General features: G+C 41.6%; 1 protein-coding gene across 1 annotated transcript in view; it reads right to left on the bottom strand.

Annotated features, from left to right (window-relative positions):
- sars1 (seryl-tRNA synthetase 1) overlaps positions 1-17,979 on the bottom strand; it is a 30,905-nt gene extending 12,926 nt beyond the window's left edge. The window contains exons 1-5 of the mRNA XM_087973580.1: positions 17,778-17,979; positions 12,959-13,029; positions 11,417-11,497; positions 9,303-9,461; positions 1,093-1,236 (exon numbers count right to left, since the gene is read on the bottom strand). Of these exons, the coding sequence (XP_087829706.1) occupies positions 1,093-1,236; positions 9,303-9,461; positions 11,417-11,497; positions 12,959-13,029; positions 17,778-17,913 (591 nt within the window). The 5' untranslated portion in view covers positions 17,914-17,979. The remainder of the gene's footprint in view (positions 1-1,092; positions 1,237-9,302; positions 9,462-11,416; positions 11,498-12,958; positions 13,030-17,777) is intronic.
- Between the last annotated feature and the right edge of the window lie 487 nt (positions 17,980-18,466).

Below are 18,466 nucleotides of genomic sequence, written 5' to 3'. Positions count from 1 at the left end.
ATTTTAAACGATAAAGGATCACTTCAATAAAACTTCTTTCTTGGTCTTATCAATGGTGAATAACAAAGAAAATACTGGACAATCTCTTCCAGATCAGCCCCACCACTATTTTCTTTAGATATTAGTGGGATTATTATTATTATTATTATTATTATTATTACTACTACACACAGTCCAGGACAGGAAAAATACCTGAGATTTTAGGGATGAGAAGCAGGTCTCTCTGTTGATCCTTTCTTTCCCATGCCTAGAGACGCAGAGACCAAATGCTTCTTCACTTGTACTTTGACTTAAGTCAGTACAGACAAGCAAAACATGAAACCCCCTGAATTTGGTCATCTTAGAATATTCACCCACTGTATACGGGGATTTGGGGAAGGAGATGTCATGATGGAAAGTTGCTGATAAATCACTCATCAGTTAACAATCCTCTATTTTCTCTGATCGTGTTCCTAAGATGAACCTTCTCCAGTACTCAGATGGAGAGTTAGATGTAGCTAAGATGACTACCAATATGCTCAGTTTCCTTGACGGCTCATGGCACATATATACTGAATACTGAGTACCTGAGCTAAATGAGAATAGAATGTACAAATTCAGTCCAGATACTATCACTACCAAGTGGTACTTCGGTTATGTGTAACAGCAAAAATCTTCAGCAAACATTGAAAGCTAGTGGTGCAGCAATAATGTTCCTTTCTCTGGACTAGGAGGCATGGGTTCCAGTCCCACCTACTCCACAGGTATGCAGTAATATGTGATTGGAAAATATCTGTTTCTTTTTGGCAGTAAAACAGGCCATTTTCAAAAGAATAAAATGTAAACTGTGTATTTCAGAAGTCAGATACCCGAGTTGGCACCCATACATTAAATGTTGCCTGAATAGTGCAGGATTATTAGATCGTTAACCAGAATACTAACAATTAGGGACTTAGAACACTCAAAATCAAACAGTAGAGGAGAAATGGAGAGAAAAACCTCAATAGTTTTCTCGGGTGTGGTGCTATTTGTATTCAATTATACAGGGAAGATTTTACAGATTGATGCAAAATCTTTTCAAAACATTTGTTATTTAAATGCGTTTAAACTCACCTTCAAGAAATAGCCTCGGCTCCCTGCCACTACAGCCGCCTTCTCTCCTTCAAAACCATCAATCATGACCACTAAGTCAACATGGGAATACTTTTTTGTGGCTGTACAGTCTCCCCATGTTCGCTCCACTTTATTGTCTACATCCTGTAAAAGGGGGAATATAGGCATCCTCTAAATCTTCACCATTTTTCAAAATCAGATATAAACTGAACATGCAAGCTTTCAATAATTAACTGCACGTTATCTTACAGACAGGTGACAACAATTGCTAATCCTTGTACAAATATGATGACTGAATTTTTGTTTAAGACACTTCTTAGACCTTAGCTGGATTATTACGTATAGTTGTGGGTGTCAGGGAGGATGGGAACACATTGGGGAGAGTGCAGAAGCGGTTTACAAGAATGATTCTAAGGATGAAGGACTTTAGCTATGAGGATAGATTGAAGAACTTGTGACTGTTCTCCTTGGACAGAAGGAAGCTCAGAGGAGATGCCATAGGGGTTTTCAAAAATATGTGCAGGTTGGATAAAGTAGATCGGGAGAAAATGATCTGCTCGTTAAAAGAACAATAGCAAGAAGGCACAGACTGAGGGGAAAATTTTTTTCATTCAGTCAGTATTCAGGGAATGGAATGCACGGTCCAGGAGTGTGGTACAGGTAGATTCAATTTTAAAAATTTACTGGTGGGTGTGGGTGTTGCTGACTGGGCAGCATTTACTGCCCATCCCCAGTTGCATAGAGAAGGTAGTAGTGAGCTGCTTTCTTAAACCTTTGCAGTCGATGTGCTGTAGGTAGACTCGCAATGCCCTTAGGGAGAATTTTGAACCAGCAACAGTGAAGGAATGGTGATATATTTCCAAGTCAAGATGATGAGTGATTTGTGGTGAAACCTGCATGTTGCGATGTTCCCAAGTATCTGCTGCCTTTGTCCTTCTAGGTGAACGTGTCGTGGGTTTGCAAATTGCTGTTGAAGGATCTTTTCCGAATTTCTGCAGTGCATCTTGTAAATAGTACATTCAGTTGTGGAGGGAGTGGATACTTGTGGAGGGAGTGGATACTTGTGGAGGGAGTGGATACTTGTGGATGTAATGCCAAACAACTGGGTTACATTGAGCTGGATGGGTCAAACTTCTTGAGTGTTTTTGGAGCTGCACCCTACCAGATAAGTGGGGATTATTCCATCACACTCCTGACTTCTGCCTAGTAGCTGGTGGATAGGCTCAGGTGAGATACTTGCCACAGTATTCCTAGCCTCTGACCTGTTGTTGTAGCCACTATATTTACATGATGAGTCCTGTTTAGTTTCTGGTCAATGGCAAACCCCAAGGATGTTGATAGTGCAGGATTCAGTAATGGTAAGACTACTCAATATCAAAGGGTGATGGTTACATTGTCACTTCTTGGAGATGGTCATATTTATTGGAGATGGTCATTGCCTGGCATTATGCAGCACTAATGTTACTGCCACTTATCAGCCCAAGCCTGGATATTGTCCAGATCTTGTTACATTTGAATATGGACTGTCTTAGTATCTGAGGTGCGGCACATGGTGCAATCATCAACTAACATCCCCACTTCTGACCTTATGATGGAGGGAAGGTCATTACTGAAGTAGCTGAAGATGTTTGAGCAGAGAGTACCTCACTGTGGAGTCTGGAGCCGAGATGACTGCTTTACAACAAACATGGCCATCTTCTGATATGCCAAGTATGGCTTCAACCAGTGCAGAGTTTGCTCCTGATACCCATTGATTCCAGTTTTGCCACACCTCCTTCATGCCACACTTGGTCAAATGCAGCTTTGATGACAAGGACTGTCACACTCACCTCCAGAATTCAGCTCTTTTGTCCATGTTTGAACCAAGGAGGTTGGGAGCGGAGTAGCTCTGGTACAACTCAAACTGGGTATCACTGAGCATGTTATTACTGAGCGGCTGTTGCTTGATAGCTATATTGATGATGACACCTTATGCCACTTTACTGATGATCAAAAGTAGAACAATGAGGTGATAATTGACTGAGTTGGATTTGCCCTGCTTTTAGTGTATAGGACATACCTGGGCAACTTTCTGCATTGTCGAGTAGTTGCCAGTGTTGCAATTGTACTGGAACAGTTTGGCTTGGGGACCAGCTAGTTCTAGAGCACAAGTCTTCAGTACTATTGTTGAAGTGTTGTCAGGGTCCCTAGCCTTTGTAGTATCCTGTGCCTCCAACTGTTTCTTGATATCACACGGTGTGAATCAAATTGGCTGAAGATGGCATATATGATGCTAGGGATCACTAGAGGAGGCCAAGATGGATCATCCACTTGGCACTTACTGAAAATTGCTACAAATGCTTCAATCTTATCTTTTGCACTGATTATTGGTCTCTTCCATCATTGAGATTGGGGATATTTCTGCAGCCCGCTCCTCCAGCGAGTTGTTTAATTGCCCACTACCATTTGTGACTGGATGTAGTGGGTCTGCAGAACTTAAATCTGATCAGTTTGTTGTCGAATTGCTTAGCATCATCAAGGAATAGAGAATGAGTGCAGATGAACAGGTGACTGCAGGACTGTGTAGGAGGAAGGACTTTAGATATGTGGATCTATGGGATACCTTCTGGGAAAATGGGACTTGTACAAGAAGGACGGATTGCACCTGAACTGGAGGGAGCATCAATATCCTGGGTGGGAGGTTTGCTAGAGGTCTTCAGGTGGGCTTAAACTAGATTGTCAGGGGGGGTGAGAACCTGAGCTATGGATCAGATGATGGAGTAGGAAATGAACAGGAAAATATAGCGTGCAGAGAGTCTGTGAGAAGGGATAGGCACTTGATAGGGCAAAGGTGCAGTCAGTGTGATGGGCTGAAGTGTGTCTATTTTAATGCAAGAAGTATCAGGAATAAGGGTGACAAACTCAGAGCATGGATCAGTACTTGGAACTACGATGTTGTGGCCATTACAGAGACTTGGATATCACCCGGGCAAGAATGGTTGTTGGATGTTCCAGGGTTTAGATGTTTCAAAAGGAATAAGAGAGGGCGCGAAGGTAAAAGAGGTAGAGGATTGGCATTGTTAATCAGAGATAGTATCACAGCTGCAGAAAGGGAAATCATCAAGGAGGGTTTGTCTCCAGAGTCAGTATGGTTGGAAATCAGAAACAGGACAGGAGCAGTCACTTTATTGGGAGTTTTCCACCCACCCCCCCAATAGCAACAGAGACACAGAGGAGCAGATTGGGAGGCGATTGTTGGAAAGGTGCAGATGTAACAGGGTTATTGTCCTCGGTTACTTTAACTTCCCTAATATCGCCTGAAATCTACTTAGTTCAAATAGTTTGGATGGAGCAGTTTTTGTCAGGTGTGTACAGGAAGGGTTCCTTACGCAATATATAGATGGGCCAACTCGAGGGGAGGCCTTTTTGGATTTTGTGCTTGGCAACAAACCTTGCCGGGTCTCAGATCTCTCGGTGGGAGAGCACTTCTGTGATAGTAAAGGTCAGAGAGTTACGATCTCTATACTCATGAAGAGCGATAGGAGCAGACAGTGTGGGAAAGTATTTAATCGGTGGGGGTGGGGGGGAAAATTACAATGTTATTAGGCAAGAACTGAGGTGTATAAATTGGGAACAGATATTCTCAAGAAAATGCACAACAGAAATGTGGAAGTTGTTTAGGAAGCACTTGCTGATAGTGCTGGACAGGTTTGTGCCACTGAAGGGATGGCAGGTTGAAAGAATCTTGGGTGACAAGGGAAACGGAACATCTAGTCAAGAGGAAGGCAACTTAAAGTCGAGGAGGCAAGGACCAGACAGAGCTTCAGAGGGTTACAAGATAGTCAGGAAGGAACTGATGAATGGACTCAGGAAAGCTAGAAGGGGACATGAAAAAGCTTTAGTGGGTTAGATTAAGAAAAACCCCAACGCTTTCTAAACTTATGTGAGGAACAAGATGGCCATAGTGAGGGTAGGGCCATAAGGGATAGTGGAGGGAACTTGCGCCTGGAGTCAGAGGAAGTAGGCAAGGTCCTTAATGAATACTTTGCTTCAGTATTCACAACTGAGAGGGACCTTGAAGTTTCTTAGGACAGCGTGAAACAGATTGATATGCTAGAACAGGTTGATGTTAGGACGGAGGATGTGCTGAAACTTTTGAAAAACATAAGGATAGATAAATCCCCTGGGCCATATGGGATATATCCTAAGTTACTATAGGAAGCGAGGGAAGAGATTGCTGCGCCTATGGTGATGATCTTTGTGTCCTCACTGTCCATTAGAGTTGTGCCAGATGATTGGAGGGTGGCAAATGTTATTGCCTTGTTCAAGAAAGAGAATAGGGATAATTCTGGGAATTACAAACCAGTTAGTCTTATGTCAGTGGTGGGCAAATTATTGGAGAGGATTCTGAGAGACAGGATTTATGATTACTTGGAAAAACGCAGTTTGAGGCCCTTTGAAGGGCAGGTCATACCTCAAACCTCATTGAATTCTTTGGGGATGCGACAAAACATGTTGATGAAGGTAGAGCGGTGGATGTGGTGCACATGGATTTTATCAAGGCATTTGATAAGGTTCCCGTTGGTAGGCTCATTCAGAAAGTAAGGAGTCATGGGATACAGGGAAATCTGGCTGTCTGGATACAGAATTGGCTGGTCCATCGAAGACAGAGAATAGTGAATAAATGGAAAGTATTCAGCCTGGAGCTCAGTGACCAGTGGTGTTCCACAGGGATTGGTTCTAGGACCTCTGATTTTTATAAATGACTTGGATGAGGAAGTGATAGGGTGGGTTCGTAAGTTTGCTGATGACACGAAGGTCGGTGGAGTTGTGGATAGTGTGGTGGGCTATTATAGTTTGCAACGGGACATTGACAGGACGCAGAACTGGACTGATAAGTGATAGATGTAGTTCAACCCGGAAAGGTGTGAAGTCATTCACTTTGGAAGGTCAACTCTGAATGTAGAATATAGGGTTAAAGGCAGGATTCTTGGCAGTGTGGAGGAACAGAGGGATCTTGAGGTCCATGTCCATAGATCCCTCAAAGTTACCACCCAAGCTGATAGGATTGTTAAGAAGGTGTATGGTGTGTTGGCTGTCATTATCAGGGGGATTGAGTTTAAGAGCTGTGAGGTTATGCTGCAGCTCTACAGAGCCCTTGTTAGACCACATTTGGAATATTGTATTCAGTTCTGGTCACCTCATTATAGGAAAGATGTGGAAGCTTTAGAGAGGATGCAGAGGAGATTTACTAAGTTGCTGCCTGGACTGGAGGGAATGTCTTATGAAGAAAGGTTGAGGGAGAGAGGGCTTTTCTCATTGGAGCGAAGCAAGGTGAGACGTGACCTGATAGAGGTGTACAAGGTATTGAGAGGCATAGATAGAGTGGATAGCCAGAGACTTTTCCCCATCCAGAAATGTCTGTCTATCACAAAGGGTCATAATTCTGCTCAACAGATACACAGCACTGTGGTTAACTCTTTACTGCCTTCTGAAAGGGCCCAGCAGGCCACTCAGTTCAATCGCAATGAGGGACGGGTGACAAATGATGGTTTGCCAGTGGTTCAGTCCAGATTCTGGTCAACTGTAACACCCAAGATTTGAAAAGTCATAGATTATGCAATGATAATGTAACTGAATATCAAGGGGAAATGGTTAGATGCTCTTTTGTTGGAGATTTTTAACATTTTGATACAATCTTAAACTTTAGGTGAGCAGCAACAACAAGTGATTTGGGAACAAAAAGATAAAAGTATCAGAATTTCTGAAGAGTTAGGAGATACAAAAGTAAGGCATGAAAGCATGAACAATTTGTGATGCTCAGGAGTGTGTATCATCGACAAGATAAATAACAGAAATTTGCCAAGGTTCCAGTGCCTCTCAAACCCATGACCTCAACCACTGAGAAGGACAAGGGAAGCACCAGCAACCTGCCTTCCAAGCCATTCCATATTCCGATTTGCAAATATATCAGTGTTCCTTCAGAGTTGCTGGATCAAATTCCTGGGGCTCCCTTCCTAACAACATTGTGGGTCTTCCTACAAAGTAACTGCAGTAGTTCAAGAAGGCAGCTCACCACCTTCTCAAAGGACATCTCAAAAAATAGTGGAGCAGCCAGCAACATTCCAACCCTATGAACGAAGAAGAAAATAAAGAGACCTTTCAGGTTTGTTAACTGGATTAAATATGGGATTTCTTTTTTGCCTAAATTCCATTGGTCAGCATGTTATCCTGAAGTTACAGCAATCTGAAAAAGATCTTCCTGCTCTCTAATCCTCAGACTAATTTGTTGAAATTATGACAGACAAGTTCATTGGATGGACAAAAATAAAATTACCAGGAGTGACATGGTACACCCTGAGTTGTCACAGATATAACTTTACACATGACTGTAACAATGGCTCCAGCGGTGAATGTATTCAGGTCAGCAGCAGCTACTTGCTTCTCTTCACTTCAATTATGGAAGACTAAAGACTAAAGAGAGCGTACTTTCACATGAGCTTTCTTGGTGACGCCTGCCTGCAGCTGTCATCCTTAGCTCTTTCAAAGTTTCCACATGAATTACATGTTAGGTATTTAGTTTTAATGTAGTGGACAGGCTTACACAGGACAGGCTAATTTGAAACAGCATTCGTGATATTCTACAATATATGACCAATGTGATGTAGCAGATTTACATAGCAGTCTTTTGCTTTAAGTAGCAGAAACTGCTTTACCAATATCCTCACATAAGAAGTTTCAATAAACAAGTATACAGATGAAGCATTTTCCCTTTCTGCCACAAATCCATCCCACAGTGTGATCCTGTACTGTGTGGGAAAAGCCCCACTCTTATAAGCTCTCATAGGGACGATGGTCAAGACACACCATAGCAGGACATACAAAAAGCTCTCAGGCTTTCTCAGCACAATCAAGAGAACACTGCCCAAACAGAAGCAATTGTGCAGGGGAAGATCCAAAGTATGACATGATCCAACAATGGAATACCTACTCCTTATGCTACCAAGTTTAGGAACATTCATTATCACAACCTATCAGCAAGCCTGTTGTTCAAGTTGTAATAAATTTTCAAGTAGTTCTGCCATTATCAGCAAAACAAAAGTACTAAAATATTTTCAACAATACCTGTAAGATATATTTCAAAGCAACCTAATAATGTTATCGATCCCTTCATTGAAGAAAATATTAAGTGGGGCAGATAGCAGTGATCAATCTTGTCTTAATTTTCATTTTTAATAGATTCAGTGAGTCTCATGTCAACATCTTTATTATAAGTCAATGCCTTGTTTTAAAAGTGATCCAGAGTCTACATTAGAATGGTGCTGGAAAAGCACAGCAGGTCAGGCAGCATCCGAGGAGCAGGAAAATCGACATTTCGGGCAAAAGTCCTTCATCGGGAATAAAGGCAGGGTGCCTGCAGAGTGGAGAGATAAATGAGAGGGGGGTGGGGGTGGGGAGAAAGTAGAATAGAGTACAGTAGGTGAATGGGGGTGGGGGATGGAGGCGAGGAGATGACCTGGGGGTTGCAGTGAGAGAGAGAGAGAGAGAGAGAGAGAGAGAGAGAGAGAGAGAGAGAGAGAGAGAGAGAGAGAGAGAGAGACTCACTGAGATTCTTGTAGAGAGAGGAGGAAAACTTCTTCAAGGCAGGCATCCTTGCAAGAGGATTCACAGTAGGGTTAAAATCAACCAGGTAAAAACAAGGACTGCAGATGCTGGAAACCAGAGTCTAGATTAGAGTGGTGCTGGAAAAGCACAGCAGGTCAGGCAGCATCCGAGGAAGAGGAAAATCGACGTTTCGGGCAAAAGCTCTTTATCAGGAATAGAGGCAGGGGTGCCTGCAGAGTGGAGGATAAATGAGAGGGGTGTGGGGTCATTCACTTATTGTACTCTATGCTACTTTCTCCCCACCCCCACGCCCCTTTCATTTATCTCTCAACTCTGGGCACCCTGCCTCTATTCCTGATGAAGAGCTTTTGCCCGAAACGTCGATTTTTCTGCTCCTCGGATGCTGCCTGACCTGCTGTGCTTTTCCAGCACCACTCTAATCTAGAGTCTGGTTTCCAGCATCTGCAGTCCTTGTTTTTACCTTTAAAAGTGACCCATCCGAATGTGAACTCTACTCTAAACAGTTTGTTTCCCTTCCTGCACATTCACCTGCATATAATGAAACTAGGACCTTCAAATAAGCTGATGATAAGTCAGGTCAGTCATGAGATGAGCCTTGTTCTTACCTCATCATTGCTGATGGGTACGGAGGGATGTAGGATATTACCAATTTCTCTCAGACAGTCCATCCTTTGCCCTTCCAGTTTCAGACGCTCTGCATCACACTTGGTGATAGCTTCATCAATGAGAACCCGTATTTTCTTGATCTGAGTTACACTTAAATCCTGAAAAGGTAAAATTTTCCAAATATAGATAGTTTGCAGTTAAAGAAAATATGACTGAAATTATTTGTATTAGCCAACTTAAATTGTATTGTAACAGAAAACTAACTTTAACATGTGTAATGTCTACTTACAATTATATGTCTCGTGCATATGCAGTTGAAAAAAAGCAATTAAGTAAAAATAAATTTCAGTGCTAAAAGACAAAATCATTTACTGAACAAATGCAATAAGTTTCGATCATTTGTCCATTCATTGTGGATGTATTGATTGTTCATCCTTAATTACACTGACAAAGGTATGACAAGCTGACTTCTTGTACCATTGGATCGATCTTTGGGACAGCCACAGGACTGTTAGGCAGAGTATTCCAGAAATTTGACCCAGTGAGAATGAAGAGCAGCATGGACAGTGTGTGGCTTGGAGGGGAACTTGCATTTGGCGATGTCCCCTTGCATCTGCTGCCTTGTTCTTCTGGTAGAAGTGACAGGTTGGAAGGTATTGCCAAAAGTGCCTTGTGAGTTACCACAATGCATCCAGTAAACGGAACATCCTGCTGCTAATCATTCATGGTGTAGGGAATGAATGTTGGAGATGGTGGATGGGGCACCAGTCAAGTGGGGTGCTTTGTCCTGGATATCTAGCTTCTTGAATGTTGTTCAAATTGCTCCAGCCAGGCAAGTGGAGAGGATTCCACAACACTCCTAACTTGTGCTTTGTAGGTGGGCAGACAGCAGCTGTGTTACCACGGAATTCCTAGCCTCTGATCCGCCATCTTTACATAGCTGGTTCAATTCAGTTTCAAGTCAATCGTACCCCCAAGGATGTTGCTAGTGGGGGATACAATGATGGTAACACTATTGAATATCAAAAGGTGATGGTTAGATTCTTTGTTGTAAATAGTCATTACCTGGCAATTAATGTGGTGTGAATGTTACTGTTACTTTCCGACCCAAGTGTGGATATTGTCCAGCTCTTTATGCACACAAACATGGACTTCTTCTGTATCCGAGGACTCATGAATGGTACTGAACATTGTGCACGCATTAACAAATATCTCCACTTCTGATCTTATAAAGGGAGGAAAGGTCATTGATGAAGCAATTGAAGATGTTGGGCCTAGGAGAATATATTGAGAAACTCCTGCAATAATTGCTTGCAGCAGTGATGACTGACCTCCAACAATCGCAACCATCTTCCTTTATGCTAGGTATGACTAACTGGTGAAAAACAAACATAGGGACTTTGTAATCTTAATTTTACACAGCGTTTTGTTTATCTCCAAATTTCCAGTCCTGATGAAGAGACTGCACTGAAATTTAACCTATTCCCTCCATACATTTATGGGCTTGGTGTGTATGACTAATATTTTCCATTTTTAACCCAAATTGCTTTTTTTTTTGAAAAACCAAAAGCTAATGACAATTAAATTCAACTACAACAGCAAAACAGTGACCCGATGACTCAGGCTCTAAGTTGTTCAATAAAAAAACAGAAAGGCACAAATCAGTCTAAAGCTGCTCGACACAGTTCAGAATGCAAGCTGTTTCATGTAGGAAGGAAGAACTATCAGAAGAAGGAAATGAAAATCATGCATTGAGTAATGTTTGTTGCTTCCAAGTTCTGGTCACTGGCTACTGAAGTCATTGTTCGCAACTTAGGAATAAGGAGCAAGGCCACCCTCGAAATTACAGGTAGTAAACCAGGCCATAAAGATAGAATACACAAGTAGAAAGTCAAGGACAGAATTCAGCCAAACACAAAAGTAATATAAAGGACTCATTTTTATATATATTCAGGTTAACACTTCAATGGATTCACATCTGCATTTTAACATAACGAGAGTTAATTTTTGGTTAAAAGAATGTAATGGCATTTTTAAAAACGATGACAGCAAGTAGTGTATTGCACCAATAATGGTAGAAATAGAAGACGATAACTGAATCAGTGCCACTCACGCTTAAAACTTCAGCATTGAGATCATCAAGGTTCTGCGAATTTTGTGGTAGATTATCACTGTCACCAACAGGCTCCTTTTTCTGTGGAAAACAAACTAAGTCATAAAAACTAAAGTAGTTTTATAATTACATTTGGCTGTACATTAAACAGTCACAATTCTGCTTAACAAAACTTGTTTGCTGAGTTAGATGAAAGCATGTCTCAGTCCAATTATTCAAATTATGATTCACAAAACTCACCAAATGTTTTACTTGTCAATACACAATTTAATCAAATGTCAGTCACTGAGCTCACTAACATATTAAGTTGTTACATGCTGAAATCAAAAGACATTACTGCCTGGACTCCAGAAAAAACTGCTACTATTAATAATCACATTGCTTATTAGAGCATAAGACATATGAGCGGAAGTAAGGCCATTCGGCCCATCGAGTCCACTCCGCCATTCAATCATGGCTGATGGGCATTTCAACTCCACTTACCCACATTCTCCCCGTAGCCCTTAATTCCTTGTGACATCAAGAATTTATCAATTTCTGCCTTGAAGACATTTAGCGTCCCAGCCTCCACTGCACTCTGCGGCAATGAATTCCACAGGCCCACCACTCTCTGGCTGAAGAAATGTCTCCGCATTTCTGTTCTGAATTTACCCCCTCTAATTCTAAGGCTGTGTCCACGGATCCAAGTCTCCTTGCCTAACGGAAACAATTTCCTAGCGTCCACCCTCTCCAAGCCATGTATTATCTTGTAAGTTTCTATTAGAACTCCCCTTAATCTTCTAAACTCCAGTGAATACAATCCCAGGATCCTCAGCCGTTCCTTATATGTTAAGCCTACCATTCCAGGGATCATCCGTGTGAATCTCCGCTGGACACGCTCCAGTAGCCAACTTGCTATTTTCTTCAAACTTTGACCACTATTTCCACATGACACATTATAGCCATCAATGTGATAATTTGTCAAAGGCTTTTTTTGGGGAAATCAAGATCAATAATATCTACAAATGTAAATCCTTCACTCTGTGGTATCACTCCTATCTCAGTGTTAGAAGATCATAGAATGAAGCACAACTCAAAGTTACATATATAATTTAGGCAGCCACTTTTGCAGAAAAAATTAAAGCAAGGCTCTGCATTCCTTTCCAAGGTGAACTCAAACAATTCCATAGCAGTACTAAAGGAAAACATGTCAACTCTCCTAATCTACATTTACTCCTCAATCAAGATAACCAACATAGATTATGTGATCATTTTTACTTTTTTTGGAGAGCTCAGTCCATGGAAATGGGTTGCCAGTTTTAACTATTTTACAACTATGATTTTCACTTCAATATCTGTGAAGCACTTTGGAACATCCACAAAATATAAAAGTGGCTATAAAGTTGCAAATTCCTCCCCTTTCTTGCCACTTATTTGTCCCTCCAGTAAGACAGCCCATTTTGTATGTATGATCTGCTACAGAACACATTACGACACTGAGTGGAAGCCAATATTGACTATTACATGACCTGGTAATCATGAAGGTAGACAAGCTTAAGTTACCTTCATTTTCTCTCCAATTGTTTTACTGCACAGATTTTTCAATTTGTTTAAGTTGTCGACGCGGAACCGACCTGTTTAAAAATAGAAAGGCATTAGCACAAACAATACCAGGTGCATGTACAATTGAGGAGCAAGAAGCATGGTCAGACCTGAGCAGTGTAAAACACTGGTTTGAATTTGCAGGTTTTGGCTTATATCAGAGAATAATTTTATATAAATCTAACTTAAATAAGCTGGTTGGTATGCTATGAAGCAAACTCTCAAAATTCCCTTCTTTAGATTTTTCTCATTTCTACAGGTCATACAGAATTAATTAATTTCATCAATTTGAAATTAAACATTTTAAGGATCAAAGAACATTGAATGTCTGAGAATAACTGTTCACAATTGAAAACAATAGCGCTTCATTTTTCCAAATTAAAAGAGTTGAATTCTATTCGCATGTTACCATATACAGTATGACTGCTTCAAAAATAAAAGTTTTATCAATTCCCCCAAACAAAGGAATGAGGCTGCACCTGCTGTCAGGGTAATAGTAAATTTTGCACAAAAAATAAAAGGCAAAGTGCTAATTATTTAAGATTGTGAGGAAAAGAATATTGCAGCCTTTTGTTTAATTAAAACACTTGAAAAATTCTACCCAGGAATTTCTGAAAGTGAAACAAAAGACGAGGGTTGATATTTTCAAAAATTCATAGTCGGCTTGATTCTGCAGGGGTATTTAATATGGAGTATGAGTGTTTGCTGTCATTACCCATTTAAAATTCACTATAATTTATGAATTCTGTGCAAACACAGATTAACTCAAAATTTAAAGAGGTGTAATCTGAATAATCTGCTGTCACAGGCTGCACTGCAGAGCACCTCTTAATACTAACCTCCCACCCAGCACCAGCAATCTCTCAAATCAGTTGATGTGGCAAGAACTTCCCCTTTTCCTCCCGCATTACAGTTAAAGTGACAGATTGTTCAATCCAATGCATGCAATCAAAGTGCTGAACAACAGAATCACAAAACTGCTGAGGCACAGAATAAAACCATTCGGCCCATCACTGTACAGTGGCTCTCCAAAAGAGCAAATGGAGCATCATTCACCTGCCTTTCCCTTTAACCCTGCATATTATTTTGATGTAAATAATTACTGAATGGTTTGATTCGATCTGTCTCAACAACACTCCCAGGCAGTGCATTCCACAACCAAGCCATTTCTTTTGCATCACATATATTTCTTTTGCAAATCTTTTGAAATTTGATTCCTCATGATCTTGACCTGATTAAGAATAGGTTCTCCCTTTCCACCCTTTCCAGAACTCTCATGATTTTGAAAATTCAATAAAGATCTCCCCTTAGCCTTTTCCTGTCCAACATAAAGAGTCTAATAAATCTTTTCTGCACTCTCTCCAATGTGTTCACATCTTTTGCCAGGCAATGTAGAATCACACATCCCATTCAGATTTAAGCTGGCTGTTGGAAAGAGCTATCTACCTGGTTCCAGTCCCCTTGCTTTTTCCCCATAGTCCTTTTTCCTTTTAAATTAGATCGCCAATTCCCTTTTGAGTTATGATTGAACCAGCTTTCTTTCAGACAGCAAATTCCAGATCATAACTTGCTGCCTTAAAAACAATGTCTCAGGTCTCTCCCTTGATTTGTTTTCCCAGCAGTCGTCTGAAATCAGTCACCTTTGGTTACCAACACTCTTGCCAGTGGAAACTGTTTCCCCTAATACAACTCTATCAAATCTTATCATCATTCTGAATAACTTAATCAGAATTATGTAACACCTTTAATGTAATAAAGGCACCCCAAGTTGATTTACATTATCATTTGAAACAAAATTTGGCATAGACTCACACATGATATTATGGCAGATGAGAAATAGGGCTTTAGAAAACATCTTTAAGGCAAAAAAGAAGGTTAAAAGATGGAAAAATCCATTTAATAAGGGCTTCAGTAATTGGAGGTACAGCCACCAAATGATGCAGGCAACAAAACAAGGAATGCAAAAGACTGGAATTGGTGCACTGCAGAGTCACTGAAGACAGGACTTGGGCAAGGCAAGGCCAGAGGAGGTTTTAAAAAGGATGCAAATTTTTAAAATGAGGATTTACTTCACTAGGACCAAATTTGTATTTGTGAACATATTTTTAGAAATACATCCACAAATAGATTAATATGTGTTACTGAATCTTTAGCTGACATGGTTCATTAAAGCATAATAGTCCATGAATAAAATGTTTCTAAGCCCAAGTGTTGAAAACCTTTTGTACATTAATTCTTACTGGCTAGTGATAACTTTTAGAGGCAACTACAATTTGGAAGAAAAAAATTTGGGAAATTGAAGCAGGTACATAATAACTGATGTGCACCCACACCCAACTGCCCCCCACAAAAATAATTAGTATTAATTTATATGCAATGTCTGTTAAATCTTCTTTAAACATCTAACTACTTCATGTCCATTTGCTTTCTATATCCATCACAACACAACCTTGTTAGATGCAAGACTTTTCAGGGACAGGTGATTGGCAACTGAGGGGAAGTTACTTCAATTATGCCTTGGAAGGCATTTTCAGTTTTTATACAGAGGGAGTACAGTTGATGGGTCAAAGGCCCTGTCCCTGCAATACCCTTGTTTGCTAAATTTAAGTGATTCCAGCCAGTCACACCTCAGTTATCCCATCAGGAAAGAATCACAGCAACATATATGTAAAGTCAGAAATAAGCAGTCATGGCAAAAGACTGTAGTCAAAAAGAAACTTCTCAGATTTCTTTGGAAAGTAAAAACAAAAATCTGGCTTGTTTGAGATTGCATCAGCCTCTGAAAACCAACAGCAGACACCTTGTGGAACTATATGGTTACTACATCAAGGTAATTGTGTCACTGAATGCAACTGCAAGGAAGTGTCCAATAGACAAGTACGTCATAAAAGGTCCTTCAATATGAAACAGCATTGCAATATTTTTTGGAAGTTCACCATCATTTCATGTTTCTTATTACAGGCATAAGCTTATGCTTTTAACTATGAAAGCACATACAATTAGAAATTACCTCAAAATAGCAACTGTGATTATGACAGCAATTATTAAGGGTGCATTTTCACTGTATCTATTGATCTAAACGCATTATTACTATAAATTAGGTTTGAGCACAGCAATCCCCTTGCTTAGTTTCTGCCTAGTTGGAACTCTCAATTAATCTGTACATGTTGCAGCAGCATGCTTCAAGCTCTCTTAATATATAAAAATGTAATTGTTCAGCAAGTGCTGTAATGTATGCATTCAAATGAGATCAACTCCCTTCCCCTCCTCCACCCCCACACCCAGAGGCCCTGTTAAAGACCCCTACCACAGTAGTCCCATCAACATTCACAAACACAAAATACTGCAGAAACTGGAATTCTGAAAAAAAGAAAATGCTGTAGAAATTCAGGAGCTCTGGTCACATTGTGCAAAAAGAATCAGAGAGTTAATGTTTTGAGTCCAATATGAATCATCTTCAGAATTCTGTACACATCAGACTTGAAAGTTTAACCCTGTTCCTCCCTCCAGAGATGCTACCAGACCAGATCAGCACCTTGAATCAGATTTGAAACCATTCTCGATTTTGATCTCGCTATACAAGTACTGTGATCAGCAACTTCCGGAGATCAATCCAGAACCTATTAATGGGTATGGTTCAGGAAAATCCTCTCTAGCCTTCAGACCTGGGGTGCAGTCTTTAATTATCTGCAAAATGTTACCAGCAACCTCTGAGCCACAGCTTCAGCCCAGCCCATAAACACTTCTACTTCCCCCCAAAGGTCAGGAAAGCAAAGAGTACATGATTCCTATCTAGGGTTGAGGTTAAACTGAGGCAGGCTGTTGTTGATAGCCCACCCTCAGTCTCAGTCATATTCCCATTCAGGGTTGAGGTTAATCTGAGACAGGCTGTTGTTGATAGACCCCCCTCAGTCTCAATCATATTCCCATTCAGGGTTGAGGTTAATCTGAGACAGGCTGTTGTTGATAGCCCCCCCTCCCTCAGTCTCAGTCATATTCCCATTCAGGGTTGAGGTTAATCTGAGACAGGCTGTTTTTGATAGACCCCCCTCAGTCTCAATCATATTCCCATTCAGGGTTGAGGTTAATCTGAGACAGGCTGTTGTTGATAGCCCCCCCTCCCTCAGTCTCAGTCATATTCCCATTCAGGGTTGAGGTTAATCTGAGACAGGCTGTTGTTGATAGCCCCCCCTCCCTCAGTCTCAGTCATATTCCCATTCAGGGTTAAGGTTAATCTGAGACAGGCTGTTGTTGATAGCCCCCCCTCCCTCAGTCTCAGTCATATTCCCATTCAGGGTTGAGGTTAATCTGAGACAGGCTGTTGTTGATAGCCCCCCCTCCCTCAGTCTCAGTCATATTCCCATTCAGGGTTGAGGTTAATCTGAGACAGGCTGTTGTTGATAGCCCCCCCTCCCTCAGTCTCAGTCATATTCCCATTCAGGGTTGAGGTTAATCTGAGACAGGCTGTTGTTGATAGCCCCCCCTCCCTCAGTCTCAGTCATATTCCCATTCAGGGTTGAGGTTAATCTGAGACAGGCTGTTGTTGATAGACCCCCCTCCCTTAGTCTCAGTCATATTCCCATTCAGGGTTTGACAAGTCTGCAGGCAGGCACGCATGCGCAGTATCCCGGGCCCGCAGTCATCATTCAATGGGCTCGGATTGCCCCTGTTAGCGGGGGGGGGGGGGGGGGGTCACCCCCTCTCCCTTCCCCTCCTCTATCCCCACATCCCGAGGCCCTGTTAAAGACCCCTATCCATTAGAAGTCACATCGACACCCACATTTCCTCCATTCTGAGTCCGCCTCCACTAACTTATCCACCAGCGACACGTCTTTGAAACGGTTCACTTGATTCTCCCGGACTTTCTCGGGGTCCCCTCCCTTGTCCTTGCGGAACAGATCTAGGTCCAGCACCATGGCGACAGGGAAACTTCACCGAACCACACCAGCAACCCAGCTCCACACTACACTCAGACAGCTCCTTCCAGCCACCGGGCATGCGCAGAAACACCGCCAGCACCAGTCATGCGCATATACTGGAATGCGCAGAAACACTGCCGGCACCGGGCATGAGCACAAGCTATATGGCAGCGGACTTGGGGACACTGCCGGCATTGGTCATGCGTACAAATCCTACCGGCATTGAGCAAGCGCAAAACCGTACCAGCCCTTGAACCCCTGTCAGTCGCCGCAACCGCTCCAGGCAGCGCCACCAACAGGCTCCTGATTGTCATGACGCAGAATGTTGCAATCAGATGTGGCAATGTTCCTATGTTCTATAGTTAAAAATCACGCAACACCAGGTTATAGTCCAACAGGTTTAATTGGAAGCACACTAGCTTTCGGAGCGACGCTCCTTCATCAGGTGATAGTGGAGGGCTCGATCGTAACACAGAATTTATAGCAAAAATTTATAGTGTGATGTAACTGAAATTATACATTGAAAAATTGATTGTTAAGCCTTTCGTCT

This window comes from Chiloscyllium plagiosum, unplaced genomic scaffold, assembly GCF_037043375.1.
Source record: "Chiloscyllium plagiosum isolate Xiang-an unplaced genomic scaffold, Cpla_swu_hap1 HiC_scaffold_26, whole genome shotgun sequence".
Lineage (NCBI taxonomy): Eukaryota > Metazoa > Chordata > Chondrichthyes > Orectolobiformes > Hemiscylliidae > Chiloscyllium > Chiloscyllium plagiosum.
This window is presented reverse-complemented; position numbering and strand designations above follow the sequence as displayed.